The 21,405-nt window shown below is 44.8% G+C and overlaps 1 protein-coding gene and 1 long non-coding RNA gene across 3 annotated transcripts in view; one reads left to right on the forward strand and one right to left on the reverse strand.

The window, feature by feature from the left end:
- The window catches only part of LOC309558193, a 1,089,490-nt gene that overhangs the window by 334,890 nt on the left and 733,195 nt on the right, over window positions 1–21,405 (forward strand). The window lies entirely within an intron of this gene.
- Window positions 1–21,405, reverse strand: part of DHRS7B (dehydrogenase/reductase 7B) — a 93,423-nt gene that overhangs the window by 63,387 nt on the left and 8,631 nt on the right. The window contains exons 1-2 of one of the 2 annotated variants that reach the window (XM_082261206.1): window positions 19,565–19,648; window positions 5,777–5,958 (exon numbers count right to left, since the gene is read on the reverse strand). In XM_082261206.1, the coding sequence (XP_082117332.1) occupies window positions 5,777–5,927 (151 nt within the window). In that variant the 5' untranslated portion in view covers window positions 5,928–5,958; window positions 19,565–19,648. Of the gene's footprint in view, window positions 1–5,776; window positions 5,959–19,564; window positions 19,649–21,405 lie in introns of those variants that run through there. The other variant, XM_082261205.1, reaches the window with a different exon arrangement.

The following is a 21,405-nucleotide window of genomic DNA, read 5'->3' on the forward strand; positions in this document are numbered from 1 at the left end:
TACTAATGTTGCCTGCCACTAACAAAAACCATGCAGTCGACATAACAGCGGTAGGAGTGCAAATCAGAGAAAATTAAACCTCCCAAAAGAGGAGGGGGATTTGTTTCGCCTTTTAGGTAAGAGGGAAGTTTTTTCATTTGAAGATCCCACATGGATTGAACCATGAATCAGCCATTTTTATAGGTGATTGGTGGTGTTCTTCCCTCCTATGAGGATATCCCCTTTATTCTTCCTCCTGTTTCTTCATGTCATTTTATGTATTTGGCCCTGGCCACACCTGAGCGTTTTTCAGCTCGTAAAAACACTCCTCTCTGAAGGACACAGGCACATCGAGATCGCGCCGCTGCGCGTGCCCGCGGCGGCGCGATCTCGCTCCTTCTGAAGGACGTTTCCGGAACGTCCGATCAGAAGGACGAGACTCCCACCCGGCCGTATATGTACAGTGGCTGGGTGCGAGGTGGTTAAAGACAAATGATCCATTCACATCTGAGCGTATCATCTCTTCTCCTCCTGACAGATCCTGTCAGTGAGGAGAAGAAGAGAGGATCGATACTGCAGCTGGGGGGGGGGATCAGTGAGTATTTCTAATTACGCACTGATCACAAGGGGGGGGGGGTCTGTGCTGGTAATCAGAACATTGATTACCAGTGCAGCCCTGGGAGCTGGGGGTGCCACTAGAGCCACCAGGGATGCCCACCCATGACCACCAGGGATGCCCACCATGGCCACCAGGGATGGCAAACAGGGCTCAGAGAGCCTGCCAGTTGTGCCCTCCCTATCAGTGCTGCCCACCAATGCCATCAGTGCTGCCCACCAGTGCCCATTATTGCCATCTATCAGTGCCGCCCACCAGTGCCCATTATTTCCCACCAGTGCTGCCTATCAGTGTACATCAGTGCCGCCCATCAGTGCCTATCTGTGCCGCCCATCAGTGCCACCTATCAGTGCCCACCAATGCTGCATATCAGTGCTATCTATCAGTGCCACATATCAGTGCTATCTATCAGTGCAACATATCAGTGCCCATCAGTGCTACCTATCAGTGCTCATCAGTGCAGGAAAAAAAAAAACGTATCTATTTACAAAATTTTATAACCTAAAAACAAAAAAACTTTTTTTTTTTTTCAAACTTTTCCGTCTTTTTTTATGTGCACCAAAAAAGAAAAAAAACTTGGCGGTGATCAAATACCACCGAAAGAAAGCTCTATTTGTGGGGAAAAAAAATGACACAAATTTGGTTTAGGTGCAGTGTTGCATGACCGCGCAATTGTCATTCAAAATGTAACAGAGCTAAAAGCTGAAAATTGGTCTGGGAAGGAAGGGGGTTTAAGTGCCCAGTATTGAGGTAGTTAAATCTTTGCTAGCCCACTAACTTGAGTGATGTATACCCTACATTTTTATTCATCTTTTTTGATTGCCGATTTTTTTTCCTAAACAAAAATTCTTATTGGGTGGTATTAGTCACTTGCAGCAGTAAGGTTGTACCCATAGATGGGAATACTGCATTAGGCCCCTTTCACACATACAATCGGACCGATCAGGTCCGCCTGTCCGTTTTTCCAGCGGACCTGATTGGGCCACCCATTCTCCTCCATGGAGAGGCAGGTGTTACCGGAGATGTGTCGCTGACACCCGTCTGTCATCCGATCCGACAAGATCCACTTAAAACAGATGGATGGCGATACGTTCATCTTCCGTCCAGCGGGTCGGATGAAAAAGGACATGCTGTGCGTTTTCATCGGATCTCCCCATAGGAGCGCAGAACTCTTACGGGTCCGTCTCTGAACAGTAAGCAGAGACTGTCCTGTCATCCACCTGCTCAGTTGAGCTAGTGGAGTCCGCCCCATGTGAAAGGGGCCTTAATGGGTAGTAATGTTTTTGTCTTACAGTATTTATTCTTGCTATTTTTGTATTCAATTTTGTTAATTTAGTTTGGGATTGTTTTTCTATATACATACACACACACCTTTTTTATGCTCATTTTTTTGTAGATCACAAGTATATTTTGGTGTGTCAGCTTACCAATTGATGATTTTAAAGGGTAGACCCACTCGAGGTGGAAAAAAAAAAAAAAAAAAATAGCAAAAAAAAAAAAAAAAAAAAAGAAGATATAGCGTATACAATTGCGACACAAATCATATTGTGATTGAATGTTATTAAAAATGACCTTTCCTTTTCAATCTGCAGCTGTTGTAATTTTCTGAAAATGCAATGCAATATGGCTACCTGGAGCTGTTTTGTAATCAGAATGTGTACTGACCACACCCCAGAAACATTTCCCGCATGGGTGATCGGCTCTGCCTAAGATACAAATCAGATTTCTGGCATCCTCTGCAACAAAAATGTCATTTCTGGTGAGATACTTCCAATAAGAACATGTCTAAAAGGGATGCAGGCCCAGCAGCTTTTCTCAATAGTGCCCTGCAACTGCCACAGTTTGTTGATAATTATGAAACCACTCCCATTACACCCACTCAGCACAGGAGAACAGAGGAACAAACCTGGATTTCTTCAGAATACCAAAAGGTAGGACTTTGCAACAAAGTTTGTTAAAAATGCATGTAAATGGATCACCCAGAGGGAAATTTTTTTTTCAACAAAAGTGGAGTTAAGCTTTAAATGATTGTGCCAAGATGGTTGGCAGGAGGGGGGTAAAGAGCTTAAATCGACACAGGCGTCAAGCTGTGGATAGAGATATATTATATATCACACTATATATATATATATACACACACACATATATATATATATATATATATATATATATATATATATATATACACACATACATACACACACACACACACACACACACACACACACATATATATATATATATACACATACACATATATACACACACATACATACAGTATCTCAGAAAAGTGAGTACACTCCTCACATTTTTGTCAATATTTTTTTATTTATATGATATCTTTTCATGTGAGAATACTGAAGAAATGACACTTTGGTACAATGTAAAGTAGAAAGTGTACAGCTTGTATAACAGTGTAAATTTGCTGTCCACTCAAAATAACTCAACACACAGCCATTAATGTCTAAACCACTGGCAACAAAAGTGAGTACACCCCTACGTTAAAATGTCCAAATTGGGCCCAATTATCCATTTTCCCTCCCCAGTGTCATGTGACTCATTAGTGTTACAAGGTCTTAGGTGCAGGGTTCATACACATTTTTGCCAATAAAATTCCATGACTCCATGTAAATATTCATGACATAATGTTTCATGAAATGTCTATGTATACATGTTAAATAAGAAGAAAATCCATGTCACAGCATATTTTTACTAAAATAAATGACAAGCTTTGTAGTGTACAGTACCTCTGCAGTTAGGGTTTCGTTTCTGGATACAGCGTGACTCAAAACGGTCCCTTGTTTTACAGTGGATGAGATGGAAGCACCGCTGCAGCAGCTGGGAGCCGGTGTCACTTCAGGCGCACGGGTGAAAAAGCCAGCGATCGGATTGGAAGCTGTCAAGCATACAGCTGCAGACTGGTGCTTTGCACCTTTAGCGTGGCTAGACAGCGCTGCCTCTCCCATGTTCGAAATGTCAAATGTTTTAGAACACACAGTGTACATTTAGCACATCCCGGGTCCTGATCTTTCTCCAGCCACCTCTCATACTTTTCATCATGAAGCCATACATTTTTAAAGCTGCATTTCCCTGGCATTTCTACACACTAACTTTAGCCGAAACTGCGTTACCCCCATAAAGTTAACGATTGTAATTTGACCAATATACTGGAGAAAAAAGATTAATGGGCGCTCCTGCTTGGGGATAAAGCTTCAGTTCAGAAGTGAGTCCCCTGATTGATTCTCTAGTCTTAGTAACTTATTTGGTTCAGATGGTGTCAAGCATGTGTGGCAGCACTCAGGTGAGGAGTACAAAGACAAGTGTGTCTTGCCTAGATTCAAGCATGGTGGTGGGAGTGTCATTGTCTGGGGCTACATGAGTGCTGTCAGCACTGGGGAGCTACAGTTCATTGAGGGAACCATGAATGCCAACATGTACTGTAAAATACTGAAGCAGAGCATGATCCCCCTCCATTTGGAGAACATGATAATGACCCCAAACACACCTCCAAGACGACCACTGCCTTGCTAAAGAAGCCGAGAGTGAAGGTGATGGGCTGGCCAAGCATGTCTCCAGACCAAAGCCCTATTGAGCATCTGTGGGGCATCCTCAAACGGAAGGTGGAGGAGCGCAAGATCTCTAACATCCACCAGCTCCGTGATGTTCTCATGGAGGAGTGGAAGAGGACTCCAGTGGCAAACTGTAAAGCTCTGGTGAACTCCATGCCCAAGAGGGTTGAGGCAGTGCTGGAAAATAATGGTGGCCACACAAAATATTGACACTTTGGGCCCAATTTGGACATTTTTAAGGGTGTACTCACTTTTGTTGCCAGCGGTTTAGACATTAATGGCTGTGTGTTGAGTTATTTTGATGGAACAGCAAATTTACACTGTTATACAAGCTGTACACTCACTACTTTATATTGTAGCAAAGTGTAATTTCTTCAGTGTTGTCACATGAAAAGATATAATAAAATATTTACAAACATGTGAGGAGTGTACTCATTTTTGAGAGATAGTGTGTGTGTATATATATATATATATATATTTAAGCTCTGTGTCAATTTAAGCTCTTAACCCCCTCCTGCCGACCATCTTGGCACAATCATTTAAAGCTTAACTCCACTTTTGCACATTGTAGCAAAGTGTAATTTCTTCAGTGTTGTCACATGAAAAGATATAATAAAATATTTACAACAATGTGTACTCACTTATGTGAGATACTGTGTGTGTATATATACATCTATATATCTATATCTATCGATCTGTGCTCCGGATACTCTCTCGGTTATGAATAAGAACATGATTGGAGTGTGAAATGCGTCAATAGCTTGTCCCGTACTGCTCTCCTGACTGAACATATTAAAGCACAACTCCACTTTTGTTGTGAAAAAAAACACATTTCCCTCTGGGTGATCCATTTACATTACATGAAATTTAACAAACTTTGTTGCAGATTCCAAACTTTTGGTATTCCGAAGAAATTAAGGTTTGTTCTTCTGTTCTCCTGTGCTGAGTGGGTCTACTGGGAGTGGTTTTATGTTCTCCTGTGCTGAGTGGGTCTACTGGGAGTGGTTTTATAATTATCAACCAGCTGTGGCAGTTGCAGGGCACTAATGAGAAAAGCTGCTGGGCCTGCATCCCTTTAGACGTGTTCCGATTGGGAGTATCTCACTAAAAATTATATTTTTGTTGCAGGGGATGCCCGAAGTCTGGCTTGTATCTTAGGCAGACTTCTGGAAAAATTGGTGAGCCAAATCACAAGCAGGAAATTATGTTTGTACATAATTGAGCTGTGTACAGAACAGCTCCAGGTAGCCATATTGCATTGCATTTGCACAAAATTGTAACAGCTGCAGATTGAAAAGGAAAGGTAATTTTTAATAACAATATGATTTGTGTCGCAATTATATATGTTACATTGTTTCTTCGTTGCTATTTTTTTTTCCCCAGGAAAGTGGATTTACCCTTTAAAGTATCTGTTTTGCATCAGCTCTGTGATGGTGTGCGGCAGTTTACGCTTTTTCTCTTCGTTATCTTCTCTCTTCTTGGGCTTGTGTAAATGGAAACATGCAGCATGCTTTAAAGGTCCATCCTGCTTGCATTTAAAAGAACATTAGAAATAATTTTTAACCCCCAAACGGCCCAGAGCAAGCTATAAAATCCCAGTTCACATGTTTACCTTTTCCTAGGCCAGAGGTGGCACCTGTGATAACGACCACGGCATCCTGGACATAAGCACTGCTACGTAGCTTCTGTAGGACTTTAAACAGACTATAGATTCCAATGCTGCCAATGAGGAAAGGAATGATCACCCATGATGTCAAGTCCATCAGCCTGAGCTTAGAGCGAGAAAGGCCCTTTCTGTTAAAAAATAAAAACGTTTGGCTGAAAACACAATTTTTTGACTACAATTACTTAATATGAGGGAAAAAATCTGTACAAAAAGGATACTGTATAAAAATGGATTTTTGTAAAATCTTACCGTAAAATCCTTTTCTCTTAAGCTCATTGACAGACGTAGTCCTCGTTGATTCAACACAACTCGGGTTATGCTGCCCTCTACAGGAGTAGGACTAGACAGGAAAGAAAACATTCTGGCCACACCTTAGGGGCAGTCCCAGAGGGTATATCCTCTCTCTCTCTGCCACAGCAAATCAGTTATGTCACAAAGCAGTGTTTAGAGAATTTAACCCAACCCAACTCAAAAACAGAGGGGCGGGTACTACGTCTGTCAATGAGCTTAAGAGAAAAGGATTTTACGGTAAGATTTTACAAAAATCCATTTTTCTCTGTCGCTCATTGACAGACGTAGTCCTCGTTGATTCAACACAACTCGGGACGTCCCAAAGCAGTACCACAAATGAGGGGGTGGGAAAATGGAAATCAAATCCAATCTAGAAGGCCCAATCGGTGCCAACTAGAAGTTTTCAACAGAAAAAAACCCTCGAGGTAGACCACCGGTCTCCTCAAATTGCGGCCTGCAAAACCTTGCGGCCAAATGAGGCATCCGCCGATGCCATCACATCAATCTTATAAAATTTTGTAAAGGTATGTACCGACGACCAGGTGGCCGCCTTACATACCTGGACCACTGACGCCTGATGGCGGAAGGCCCAGGAAGTACTGAGCGCTCGAGTGGATTGCGCCTTAACAGGGAACGGAGGATTCCGACCCTTAATAGAATAAGCCTGTACCACCGTCTGTCTAATCCATTTGGAGATAGTCGCGGCAGATGCAGGCAACCCCTTTCTGGGGCCATCCGTGATCACAAAAAGTGAATCACAAAAAGTGAATCCGTCTTACGGAACGATTCCGTAGCCTTCAGGTATACCCTGATTGCCCGAACCACATCCAAGGAATGCAACGCATGTTCCCGATGATGATTGGGCTGAGGACACAAGGAAGGTAGTACAATATCTTCATTCAGATGAAAGTCTGAAACCACCTTTGGAAGAAAGGATGGCTTAGGATGAAGAACTACCTTATCCCTATGAATCACTAAATACGGGGACTGGCATGACAATGCAGCCAGTTCTGACACCCTGCGTGCAGAAGTGATAGCCACCAAGAAAGGGAATCTCCCTGATGTTTTCAAAGGGAGGTTTCTGCAGAACAGACAAAACCAAATTAAGATCCCAGGGCGGTAAGGCCGCGCGGACTGGTGGAGCCAGGTGCCGCACCCCCTGGATGAAATTCCGCACCAAGGAATGAGTAGCCAAGGGCTTCTGAAAGAAGATTGCCAACGCTGAAACCTGACCCTTGATGGTGCTCAAGGCTAGTTTCTGCTCAACCCCCTTTTGCAGAAAGGTCAATATTCGGGTCACCGAATAGGTACGTGGAGGACGAATAGGTACGTGGAGGAAATCCTAAAGATTCGCACCACGCGATATACGTCTTCCATGTGCGATAATAGACCTTGCTGAAAGTCTCTTTCCTTGCCTTAATTAGCGTAGGAATAACTGAAGCTGACAACCCTCTGTCCTTCAGTACCTGGGTCTCAATGGCCAGGCCATTGAACCCAGCGACTGTAAAGCACAATGGAAGATCGGTCCTTGAGACCGCAGACACTCCCTGAGAAGAAGTTCCCAAGGAGCGTTCGCGACTAGCATGTCCAAGTCGGCCAGACCGGCTTGACGAGGCTAGCCTAGAATTTCCAGTACAAATGGAGCTGACTGGATCCGAACCAGGCTGCCCTAGAGCTATCTGGCCCCGGCAATCCGACAAAGTCTGATCGTTCTCTGTTCCCACACATTTATCAGACACCTGATTCCTATCAGGAGTGGTGATTTCTCCTGGTTGAACATTAGAGACCAAAGTCACCCGGCTAGAGGCTCCTTGGTCTGTCTGTTCAACCGGATCCGATTCTTGTGGGGAACTGAGGCTAATCTTTGGAAAAGGTAAAGAAAATGATCTGTTCAGGGAACGGTAACTACCGCTCCCTGTAGTGCTTAAATGCTGGAAGGGAAGAATCGCACCAGTAGCAGTGGTCGATGCTCGATCTAATGCTCTGAATACCGATGAAGACGTCCCCCCACCCTCAAGCCGGGTGGGGGCGCACCTTCAGGCTGTGTAATCCTTTGCTTCAGGTTTGGCTGAGTCGGTCTTTTGTTTGTCCGACCAGCCCTTCTTGAACCCTCCTGGAGGAGTTTTGCCCTTCCCGCTTGCTCCAGCAGAGCGAACGAACCCTTTATGGGCGGTAAAGAAAGGTCCCCGCTTGTTACGAGGTCCTTTAGCTTTAGCAGCCTGTGGCAAAAAAGTGCTTTTGCCCCCAGTGGCATCCTTAATGATCTCATCTAGGGTGGCCCCAAATAGGCGATTCCTTGAAAGGGGAGATTCGCCAAGGTCTTTTTGGAACCTAGGTCCGCTGACCAGCATTTTAACCACAGCACACGTCTGAGGATTACCGCTGACATAGATGCATGCCCTAATAGGGGGGTAGCATCCAAGGCTGCGTCACAGACAAACTGTAGCCCTTGTATAAACTGTTCCATCAAATCAGATGTTGCCTGGGGGATATCTTTCCCCTTCAGGTCCTGGCGCACCAATCTCGCCCATTCCGTTAATGTCTGAGAAACTAGACCAATGACAATTACTGGTCTTAAGGCTGACCCTATCAGGGAAAAGATAGTGCGGGACTCCGCTTCTACCTTCCGATCCACCGGATCCTTAAAGGTCGAAGCGTCCTCCACTGGAATAACCGTGGCTTTATTCAGTCTGGAAATAGGTGGGTCCATCACTGGTGGTACCGTCCATTTCTTAATGAGGGATTCCTCAAACGGATAGCGTCTAGCAATGCGCTTGGAAATAGTAAAGGTACGCTTAGAATGCTCCCATTCCTCTTTAATCTTATTACCAAAACACTTGGGTAAAGGAAAAACCTTCACCGTCTTGGTGGGTTTGCTAGTACCAAAGGGAATCTCTATTTCAGTTGCCTCTGCCGGTAAAACCTCAAGTCTTAAGGTTTCCCGAACCGCCACAACTAGCGCGTCCACCAATGCTTCTTCCTGAATTATGGCGGAAGCATGAACGTCTTGTCACTGTCTGAGGGAACTTTACCTGAGACAACAGCACCTGCAGAGGGACCTGCAGCTGCAATGACCATCTCAGAATCTGAATCTGAAGTATCAGATGATATAGGGGTAGGCGGGGGTCGCTTTCTTGACCCCCGTTCCTGACAGGCCGTCTCCACCCGAGCCACCAAAGACTCCAAAACTGCTGTAAATGCATCCATACTCTGTGCACTGGCGGGTCCCGCGGCCCCCTCGAGGGAAACAGGTGGGGGTACCTGTGTGGCAGGGTCCATAATAATTCCAGATACTACCCGGAAAAAATCAATTTGCCAAAAAATAAAACTTTTTTTTTTTTTTTTGTTCCAGACTCCCAGCGCCACAAAGCCCCTCAGTGCTACCTGCTTAGGGACCCCTACAAAGCGAGAGAGAGAGAGATAGACCCCAGGGCTCACCACTTGATGCTCAGAGTTTTCAAATGCACTTTGTCTCAGCGCTGTCTAGAACAGAATGGAAGTCTTTTGGCTGGCTTCCCGGGAAAAAAGGAGGCGGCTCCGCCCCTCTGTACGCCTTCCGGCGCCTCCCCTAGCTCCACGAGGTGTTTGGGTCATCTCAAACATGGCCGCCCCCATGCTGGAGACACGAGGCTTCGCCAAAATGGCGGCCTCGTACGATCTACCAGACAATGGCGGCGGCCTGTACAGAATAACGGCATGTCTGCGGGAGTAACTCGGCCTCACAAACCTTCACCCTCATGGTGATCAGTGTGGCCGGCGGTACCGGACCCTGGCGGGCCGTATGCGGTCCGTGGCCGTCGGGAGGCACCTGCTTAGCTGGAGGAATATGATCCGGAATGCAGTATCATGTATAGACATCGCCCTGTGGCTTCTGACAGGTAGGATACCTTATACTATCACAGTCATGTTCTATACTGCCTCTGACTACAATCATTCAAACATTTTTGCAATTAGATTGTCAGCTCCCAAACCAAGCCTCCTGGTTTCTTGTTCACAAAAATCACACTCCAATAGGGGGATCTGTGACATGTTATAGGATAGAGGGGAGACCCACCATTACAGAGAGGGGCCCGCATTCACCACAAGACCCGTCAGGGGAAAAGGGGGAACATACTACTCACCATACCGGAACCAGGCGGGCGCCAACTCCTGACAGTACCCCTCTCCACTGGAGTGGGAGGGCTGTCGACCAATACGGACGCCGTGACTCATGGTCATTGGCGTTTAAGCGAGACGTTCAACTCGCAGGGTCAGTCCCCGTCCAGTGGGACTATGTCGCGGCCGACCCAGCATGGAGCTATGGCCTGCACGCGCTTGTAGGCTGAACTGGGGTGACCACTGGATCCCAACATCCAGCCCGTCGCCCAGTTCCAGCTTTCTTGCTTGAAGATCTCACAGGAACACTGGAGAAAAAAGCTGTCTAAAAAATCTTTCTAAGAAAAAAATCCTGCCAGGACCGAAGATCCTAGCAAGGCATCTAGGTCCTTACTCCTAACTAGACAGAAAAAAACTGATTTGCTGTAGCAGAGAGAGAGAGGATATACCCTCTGCGACTGCCCCTAAGGTGTGGCCAGAATGTTTTCTTTCCTGTCTAGTCCTACTCCTGTAGAGGGCAGCATAACCCGAGTTGTGTTGAATCAACGAGGACTACGTCTGTCAATGAGCGACAGAGAAAAGTATATACATTATGCTTCACATTGTATGGATGCCTGTACAATATAGAACAGAAATGAGCGCTACCTCTGAATCAACGAAGACTATAGTCAGCTAGTGTTGACTCAACGGCTGTATTCCTGCATGCCCATCAGATCCATTCAAAAGCAGAAAATACTGAAGCCCGACTATAAACTTCAAATCCTTTGGTTAAAACTTGGAATCATTTGACAGTGACAAGGCCAGTAACGCTTTTTTGCTAAGAGTTAAGTACTATCAAGATGGACAGAAATTAGGAAAAGATTCACTCTATTGTTCAATGTTCCACCACCTGGGGAGTCCACCTACTTAATCACAAAATATTCAAAACATGTAATATACAATAAAATAAAATAATAAAAAAAAAAAAAAAAAAAAGAAGAAGAAGAAGAAGAAGAAGAAGAAGAGGATCCTAAATGACCAAAGACGCATTGTTAACTATAACTGATTTTTCCATGTTGTATAAAACAAAAGCTTTTAAAATGTCAAACTGTACTAGGATAAAGGCTTATTATTGCACTATTCTTGATCAACACACTAGGTAGAAGCGTGGAAAAAGGGACACCTCAGTCAGAAAACCTAATATTTAACAAGGCTAAATTTACAATCTACAATATTGATCCTAATCAGGTCAGACTACAGAAAGTAATTAAAACAAATTCATAGGCATTTAACAAAAGACATGGTTATCTGTTTTCTTTGCTGGGGTTCACCCCTTTATACATCTCCTTCACTCGTCTGTCTTTTCTTACAATTCTCACAAGCAATTTTCTTAAGGTTGTAAATTAAATTAGAGATGCACCGAAACATATGGGCCGAAAATAGTGCATTTTGAACCCTGAAGAAACAATTTGAGAGTCTTCAGATCCATAATGGGCTGGACACCTCCAATTCGTTTTGGAATCCTAAAGATGTTCATGTAGAAGCCCAGAAAGCGGTCACCTATTGATACAGGGGTAATAACACCATGATCCCAAAACAAATATATCAGCCTGTCCTGAAAGGGAAATAATCTACCGTTAGTAGTCCGGTAACAGTGTTTCTACGAACCTTCCAGGATGGCCAACGCATGAGAGATGATAGGCTCCTCCCTACAGGAAACACGTTCCAAACACAGCTTGTTAAAAGGCCCCATCCTTCCCCTTATCCCTCAGTTGTAAAAAGGAATCTTCCACAACCAATTCCAAGGGAAGTGTTCTTACAATTCTATAGGTACTTACCACCTATGTTATACCTTCTTACCACACCCTTTTAACAGGGCGGGAAGGTTCGTAGAAATACCGTTACCGGTCTACTAACGGTAGGTTTTCTCACCTCACCAGGATGGCCAACGCATTAGAGGATAATGGGCCATAGGCCCATAGGCCTACCTTAGGGTGGGACCACTGCCTGTAAGACCTTTCGTCCAAAGGCTAGGTCTTGTTGAGACAGCACTTCTACATGTTAATGTTTCAGGAATGTGTCATGGCTGGACCAGGTGGCTGCATTGGGGATCTGTTCCCAAGATGCTCCAGACTTTTCGGCCCAGGATGTTGCCAGGGCTCTTGAGTGTGCTTTCAGTTTTGCTGGCACAGGAACACCTGAAACCTCAAAAGACATGGTAATTACTTGTCTAATCCACCTAGAGACTGAAGGTTTTGAGGCCTGCAGTCCCTTTCTTGGTCCAGAATAGAGGATCAGAAGATGATTAGACCTTCTAAAAGGCTTTGGTCCTCTCTAGATAAGCGAGAAGAAAGACACCTTACATCTAGACAGTGAAATTTATTTTCTTTTTCATTTTTGGGGTTGAAAGGAGGCTAAATTTATCTCCTGCTTTCTGTGAAAGGATGATGCTACCTTGGGCAGATACAAAGGATCTGGTCTCAGGATAATCCTGTCTGGAAAAATTAACATGAAAGGTTCTTTTATAGATAGACCTTGTAGATCCCCTACCTTTCTGGCTGTCGTGATGGCCAGCAGGAAGGCTAGTTTAAGGGATAAAAACTTAAGGGGAACCTCTTATCGGCTCAAAAGGGTTTCTAGATAACACCTCTAGGACCCTAGTCATGTCCCAGGGAGGGAATCTGTTTCTAACAGGGGTAGCTCTCTCCCTGGCTAACAAATATCTTTTAACCAACGGTTCTTTTGCAAGACTTGCATCCAAAAATACCGTAAGAGCCGCTATTTGTACCCTAAGGGTGTTAGTTGCCACACCATTATCTACTCCATCTTGTAAAAATTCCAAGACCATGGGAATAGAGGTGGAGGCAACATTTTTCTGCCTACGCCAGGTACAAAAAAAGTTTTCCAAACTTTAAGATATATGTTCCTCGTAACTGGTTTTCGGCTCAGTAAGAGTGTATCTATTACTCTGTCTGAGCAACCCTTCATTTTAAGGATCTGGTGCTTACTAACCAAGCTGTCAGATGGAAGAACTCCGGTTTGGGATGCAAAACGACCCTTGTGACAGCAGGTCTGGGAGTTCCCAGGGGGGACCTACTAGCTACTGACATGGCTTTCAAGGTTGCAAACCATGCTCTCCTTGGCCACCAAGGGGCAATTAGGATAAGGCCCAGGCCCGGAGACCGACTTAGCTTCTGTAAAATCTGAGGGATTAAGGTCAGAGGGGAAAAGGCATAAACTAGCTTGAACTGCCAGGTTTGGGCCATGGCATCCAGACCCAACATCCCTTTCTCTTGCCTAAGGGAAAATAATCTTTTTACCTTCCTTTTTTGAAAGGTGGGGAATAGATCTCTCTCTGGGCACCCAAACCTTTGGACCAGCAACTGGAAGATTTGGGGATTTAGCTCCCAATCTCCTTCTCTTATGGAGTGGCGACTGAGGAAGCCTGCTTGCCAGATGTTTTTTCCCCTTATGTGAATGGCCATTAGGGAGATTACCTTCCCTTCGGCCCAATCAAGAATTTCCTTGGTTAGAGTTAGAGGGATTGTGACCTGGTACCACCTTGGTGATTTATATAGGCTACAGTTGTAGTGTTGTCGGAAAGGCTCTGAACCTCTCTGCCCAGGACAGAGCTTTTGAATGCTTTTAGGGCTTCGCCTACTGCTTTCAACTCCCTGAAGTTGGATGAGGCCTGGGCTACCTGTTTGTCCCAGATTCCCTGAGCTTGAGCTCCTTCTAGGTGAGCCCCCCATCCCCATGTGCTTGCGTCCGTGGTGATTTTGAGAGGGTTCCACAGACCCCAAGGTCTGCCTTTCCTCAAATTGCTTGGCCTTAACCACCACTCTAGGGATGCCTGGACTTGAGGGGTGAGGATGACAGTTTCGTCTAGTGACTATCTTCCTGTCCCAAGAGGAAAGGTGGAAGAACTGAAGGTCTCTTATATGAAGCTGCACCCAGACAACAGCTGGGATGCTGGCTGACATGAGACCCAAGACTCTCAGGATTTCTCTCCTGGAACAAGAAGGGGCATCTTTGAGAGTTCTTACTGAAGAGACTATTTTTTCCACCTTTTCCTCTGGGAGAAAGACTTTGTACTCTTGATTCTATCCGGTACCCCAGATTAAGGCTATACCCTGGAGATGGAGATAAGCCACTGCATCTGCTAGGGTTTTGGTAAAGATTCTTGGGCTGGCTGCTAGCCCAAAGGGGAGTGCCCTGAACTGCCAGTGTGCTGTTCCCTCCTTGGCAACTACTGCAAATCTCAAAAAGGCCTGGTGTTCCTGATGAATAGGAACATGCAGGTATGCATCTCTGAGATCTACGGTAGTCAAACATCTTTCAGTAGGTTTTTCCGTACCGAATAAATGGTTTCCATAGAAAACTTCTTGTACTGTAGAAACCTGTTCCAAGTTTTTTAGATTTATTAGAAGGCAATATTTTCCCGAGGGTTTGGGCACCACAAAAACGTGGGAGTATAAGCCTTGGAAGAGCTGGTCTTTTGTCACGGGGACTATCACTAGTTGCTCTGCCAGTTCCTGAATCCCCTGCAACAGGGCTTTTTTGAATCCCCATAGGAGGACGAGTTAGAGTTATTGATTGAGGGGGTATTGATGTAAATCGAGTGAATTTAAGGGCTTACTGCAATCTCTTCCCATTGGGACACAAAATGACTTAGTCTGCCCCCCACTTTGATTCTGGCATCACCATCTCTTGCGCCAGGCGTTGGAGGGGAAGAGCAAACTGTTTCTTTGCCTCCCTCTCCCGAAGCCCCATCTTTTAGTGGGCACTTTCCTGGCTTTTTGTTGCCTTCGTCCTGGGGGGCCACGTAAACATTTTCTACCCCTTTCCTTTCTGGATTTGGTAGGAAATTTTTTACCCTTTTCAGAGGACCTGGCCAAAACCTCATCTAGGCCAGACCTGAACAGTAAGGACCCCTCGAAAGGCAATCCGCAGAGCTTCGTTTTTAGCCTTTTAGCCAGATGGCTCTTCCGGCTGAATTCAAGAGAGCCCCCGCTTTTGCCGAGGCTATCACTGATTCAACTGCCGCGTCAGCCAGAGAGGCAACTGCTTTCCTTATAACTGACAGGGAGTCTTGCAGTTCTTGGGTTTTTACCTGTGAAAGGTGTTTAGCCAGCCTTTCTATACAACAATTAATGTTTCTGTCCACGCAAGACGCAGCCAGGGCTGGGGCCATTGCCGATGCATTGGCATCCCAGGCCTTTTTCAGTAAGGATTCTGACTTTCGGTTCATAACATCCTTGATATTGCTCGTAGCTATAAAAGAGAGGTCAGACCTCTTTGTTACTTGTGATAGTGGAGCGTCCAGTTTTGGGTTTTTGAAAAACCTTTCCACTTCCTCCTCTTTAAAAGGAGAACCTTCTTTTCCATGATTTTGGTTTAACCAACTTACTTTCAGGGAACTGCCATTCTTGAAGGATTAACTCCTTCAAGGATTGGTGCACTGGTACAAGCTTTAAAGGGTTTTTCCTAGCCCCTTGCACATTCTATCCTGTGCTGAAGTTTCCTTCGGGGTTCAGGGATCTCTTCTGAGGAATAAACAGCCTGAAGGAGTCACTGCATGTCTTCCAACCCGAATAGGTTCCTATTTACCTTGGAGTCCTCAGCTTCACTATCCGAGTCCATTTCTCCCTCCCCCCCAGAGCTGGTTTGAGAATCTGACCGGTTTACCTCATTCTCCAACCTTTCTTCCTCCCTAGCTTGTGCTGGGGGAAGGTTCTAAGACACTTGTAAAAACCCCAAAGGGCCTGCCCTGGAGGTTGAGCTTTCATGAGAAGAGATACCTTCTTTAAGGCCTGGGTCACTAGGTTCTGCGACTTGGGGGGAAGCCACCAAGGAATGAAAGGACTATTGTAGCCAGCATTTCTTCTTGCACAGATTTAAAAAAAAAAAAAATCTTTCATTAGTCCAGAGGCCTCTTTACCAGCTAACTTGTTGATGTATTTATAGCAAAAGGGCTTAGTGTGAGAACTATATAGTCTATCCCTGCAATTACCACACTTTGAGGTACCAGTGCCTGTAGGTAACGGGGGTAGTAAATTAGAGGCCTCTTGTGAACCGCTCAGGGACTCTGGAAGAGAAGAGACGATACAGAAAACAATAGGATCACTCTTCCATGAAACAATCCCTTAGAAAGGACAGGATATGAGTCCGACTAGGGTCAGGGGAAAAACATTTCCAGGGCTTCTAACACCAGCATTAGTCATATCATATAAAATAGTCAGCACTTACCCGGTTCCAACCTAGGTTTGGCTGGAGTCACCTGGACAGGCCTTCCCTCCTCCTTTTCCGCCAGGTGGGCTGTGGTAGGCTTCATTTCCCCTGCAGCTGTCCGGGCTCCGGGAGCTGGGAGTCTGCTTTCCCGCTTACACGCGGGTCCGACGTCTCTTCCATATTGCTTTTCTTCTGCCGTGCTGGGCCACGCATGCTCCGCCTGCTGACGCACGTCTCGGCGGGTTTTTTGAATTCCTTTGCCGCTTTCTGGAGAAGACTTTGCTGGTTAGCCAGAGACAGGCCTAGAGGGGCACCCGGATGACCGACGGTCCGTGCAATGAGGGTGACCCGTGAGAAGCCTGAGGAGGCGGCAGGTAGAGTGCAGCTCTCATCGGCATTCCTGAACCTGGCTCACAGGGGGACCATTTGACTCCAAGTCTTCAGGTCAGAGAAAAAAAAAACGTTTTGCTGTAGGAAGAAACCCAATCTAAACTTGGGGACAAGGGGAAGGGTGGGGCCTTTTAACAAGCTGGGTTTGGATTGTGTTTCCTTTAGGGAGGAGCCTATCATCTCATGCGTTGCCCATCCTGGAAGGTGAGGTGAGAAAAACATGTTTAAAAGCATGGAGCAGGAAGAGGAACTCGAGTCTGCATCCTTTCAAAAATGAAACCCAGGACACAGGCATCGGAGATTGCCCCTGGGGCACTCCTGATCAGATGACCCTCCAGTCACAGAGTCCAATAAAATAACAGCCATTTTGACCAAGTTCTAGGATGCAGATTGGGAGTGGATTCCTTTGACCTACAAAAGTCCCCTGCACCGACGAGGTACCCAGGACTTCTTAGCCAGGCTGGCATCCATCGCAAGGACCTTCCATGAGATCACAAGCAAGTCTGCTGAATCCACAACCTGGACCACAAAGCAGGTTCAACTGAGCCCTAGGCTTCTTCTGCAGGTTGCAAAGCAGGGCCTGCCTGAGAGATTACCATTTATAGAAAGACACTTTTTGTCGATAAGGTCTTTAACCACTTGCCGACTGTATACTATATGTATACAACAGCAAGGTGGCTCTCCAGTGCAGAATCACGTACTTGTACGCTATTCTGCACGTCTGGGGCGCGCCGCTCGTGACCCTGCTCCCACTGTGATTGAACACAGTGGGAGCCAATCAGCAGATCATTTCCGAGAGACAAAACGGTGGTCTGCCAATGTAAATAAGACAGATTGCCGTTTTGTGAGAAGGGGGGGGGGGGGAGGGTAAAAATTCTGTAGGAACACCGATCTCTGCCTTCTCACAGTAAAAGCACCTCTCCCACAGTTAGTAATCACCCCCTAGAAACATCTAACCTTTAATTGCCCCTTCCCTGCCAGTGTCATTAGTACAGTGACAGTGCATATTTTTAGCACTGATCACTGTATTACTGTCACCGGTCCCCAAAATAGTGTTACTTAGTGTCCAATTTGACTGCCGCAATGTTGCAGTCGCACTATAAGTCGCTGATCGCTGCCATTACTAGTAACAAAAATAAAAAAAAAAAATTAAAAATCCGTAAATTATCCCATAGTTTGTACACACTAAACTTTTGCGCAAGACAATGAATATATACATGTTTTGAGATTTTTTTTTTTTTTTAACCAAAAATTTGTAGCAGAATACATATTGGCATAAATGAAAGAAATTCGATTTTTTCAATTTTTTTTTTTTTTATAGCAGAAAGAAATGTTTTTCTTAAAGAATTGTCGTTTTTTAGAACGCAAAAAATAAAAACCGCAGAGGTGATCAAATACCACCAAAAGAAAGCTCTATTTATGGGAAAAAAAGGACACATTTTATTCGAGTACAGCCTCGCACAACAGCACAATTGTCAGTTAAAGTCCTAAGGGGGGTAAGCTTTCCAGAGCTCAAGTGGTTAAACACAGGACACATATGCAGCAGGGAAGATTATGCCTTAGCTAGATAGGATACTGCTGAGTCCATTTTTCTCTAAGTTCTCTGCAAATTGGTACAGGGCAGCTAGCCGTTGAGAAGGGTGACCACACAGCTTGTCAGGGTTCTTCTGAACTCCATAAAGAATTACTAAACAGTGGATGTCCTGGAAAGATCTTAGTGGTCTAGGACAGTGGTCCTCAACTCCGGTCGAGATAATTTAGTTATCTTGCAAACCTGGCCTGTTAGTGGGCCCCAAGGACCGGAGCTCAGGACCACTGGTCTAGGAGACCCTAGAGGGAAAAAAAGCAGGGGCTTAGCCTGGGATGAGGGAGGGGGCAGCAGGCTCCCAAGCAGTACAAGCTCTTTGAACACCAAAGAAGGAATAGATCTTCGACGCACACCTTACCTGTCAGAGGGGACGCTGAGGAGGTCAGGCAACATCTTATACTACAAGTCCTGAACCAAAAGAAAAAAAAAAAGGAAGGAAAGGAGGAAGGAAGGAAGAAAGAAAGAAAGGAAGGAAGGAAGGGGTAAGAGGAGTGTAGACAACACAAGACAGCATCTGAATGGTATGAAAACTACACTGTTGCTGAGCACTGCTCCCACCATGTTACAGGGAACACTAGAACGAACAGACTAGGGAGGATCCTCCTTTTTACAGAAGTCAATCTGCAATGTTTCCTGGGAATTGTGGGAGGAGCTATACTCTCAGGTGCTGTCCTGAAAGAAGATTTTAGAAAAGTGTGCTTTCGTAAGTATTTATGAATTGGTCTAATGCTCTGTGAAGATTAGACAAGAATCACCATGTGTACCACTGAGTTGCCAGAAAAAAGCATTTCTACGCAACACACAACTGGTTGAAATGAACAACATCACAATCTTTCCTTTTATAGGAGTGTCACAGCTTATATTCTTTAGTAATAATGAGACAATGAGTAATTTACAAGGCAGACTTAAACACACTTAAAACCTAGGAAGATTTTTGGTAGTGCAATAGTACAATTTAGATTTTTTTCTGATTCAAGGACAAAGATATTGGGATCCAAAAGATTATCCCCAACTCTCTATCCGAAGAGGGACAGGTGAGAGCTGAACAAGAATCCAAGACAATACAAGTCTAAACAAACACAGTGTAGAAGGTGCGATTCATAATAATGAGAGTAATGAATACAAAAATCAATTGTAAAATGTAAGAAACACAGACTTACAGTCACAATACGTTTCCTTAGTGGTGGCTAGCAGCCTTCTTGTTAGCTTCGGTTCTCATAATGTCACAGGCATAGCGGGTTCATGTGACAGTACAAGAATAGAATCATAGAAAGCCAAGTTCTTGAAGTCAGTTAACAGGGATAGCATCAGATATGCTTGTAATGTAAATCAAAATCCACTGCAGGTATTATCTCTAGTCGAGGACAGAAAGAAATTATATTAGAGCCTTACCTTGTTTTTGATTTTGTATTTAAAGTAGTTCATTATTACTGTAAAGCAAACATGTATCTAGGTTGTTTTTTTTTTTTGTTTCCAACAAACAGGCACACACACCGATTTGTTTACAGCAGGCATGTCCAACCTGCGGCCCAAGGGCCGCTGCGGCCCAGAACCGCAGGCAATGCGGCCCACTGCCCCCTGACAATATTTTTTTGCTGGGGAGGAAGGAAGTCGGGTCGGGGCACGGCCACAGCAGCTTCCAACTAACTGTAGGCAGAGGCTGAGGGGAGGGGGAGGCGAGCATGCGCAGTGTTTCTAACTCCTACCACAATGACCACCTTAAATCACTGAAGTGGTGATGGTGGTTAGAGTGTTCCTTTATTGTCTCTCAGAAGAAGTAAACCTCTGTATACTGATTCCATTTCATTTGATCATCCTCTAGTTGTGTTAAATTAGTGCCGGGGGCGCGGCGGTATTTTATTACATGCCTTTACTATAGTATAATTTTATATGCGGCCCGATAAAATTTCTCTACACTCAATGTGGCCCAGAGAGGCCAAAAGGTTGGACACCCATAGTTTACAGGCTAAGGCCCCATTCACACTAGTGCGACTTGTCCCGCGATTTTGGACCGCAAAATCGCATGACAAGTCGTTTTCCATTTTTTTCAATGAGCCCCATTCATATCAGTGCGTTTTGAAGTCGCACCGACTTCAAAGTAGTTCCTGCACTACTTTGCCACGATTTTAATGCATTTTGAGGCATATAGCCTTGCCCATGCTTTCAAAATCGCGGCAAAAATCGCGCCGCGAAATCGCGGCAAAATTGCATTGCAATAGTGTGAAAGGGGCCTTATGCAGACTATATCAAGTAATGTGTTTTGGTATTTGTATGTGGTAAATACCTGTAATGATAGGATCTATAGATCCTTTTGCATGGCTTAATGTAGATTTTTAGCAAAAAAATTCAACTTTTTGGGTGTGAGGGAGGCACAGGTGCAGTCCGCTAATAGCGGCTTGTCAAAATCATTGACAGCCATGCTGTGCCAAGTGGTACTTGCGTTTGGACATTCATTTAGGGATAGATTTCCCAATCTCCCCCCCAAGTGCAGGAAGAATCTTATTTTCTGTAAAATGGGAAATTGTTTATAAAATCCTTTTCTTGGGAGTACATCAAAGGGCACCATCATATTCTTTATGACAGTTATGCTGCCACCATCAAAAAACAAAAAATGACAGGAAATCAACTCCTAGGCATCATAGCTCCCATGTAGGCAAGGTTTCAGGGGGGGTTTTTTTGGTAGCAGGTAAGTAATGAACTGCAAAAGTAAGAGGGCTGGGATTCTCTCGTCTTGTGATGTACTTTATTATTATTATGAAATGGCTTTTACAGGTGAACCAAAATTTCATTTTTTCTGCATTGTACATCACAAGACATAGTGCATCTTCATATTTATCATGACAGGGATGTCCCAAAACACTGCATATGAAGGGAGAGCATACAGGCAACAGGCCAAAAGGACCCAAATACACAAATCAAAACAGTGAGAACCTCACACAACAGTCTGCAAATGCAACAATCAAAGGAATTATGCTCTGCAACTTAAACATCCACCTAATAA

This window comes from Pelophylax lessonae (assembly GCF_965119305.1).
Source record: "Pelophylax lessonae genome assembly, chromosome: 6".
Taxonomy (NCBI): Eukaryota; Metazoa; Chordata; class Amphibia; order Anura; family Ranidae; genus Pelophylax; species Pelophylax lessonae.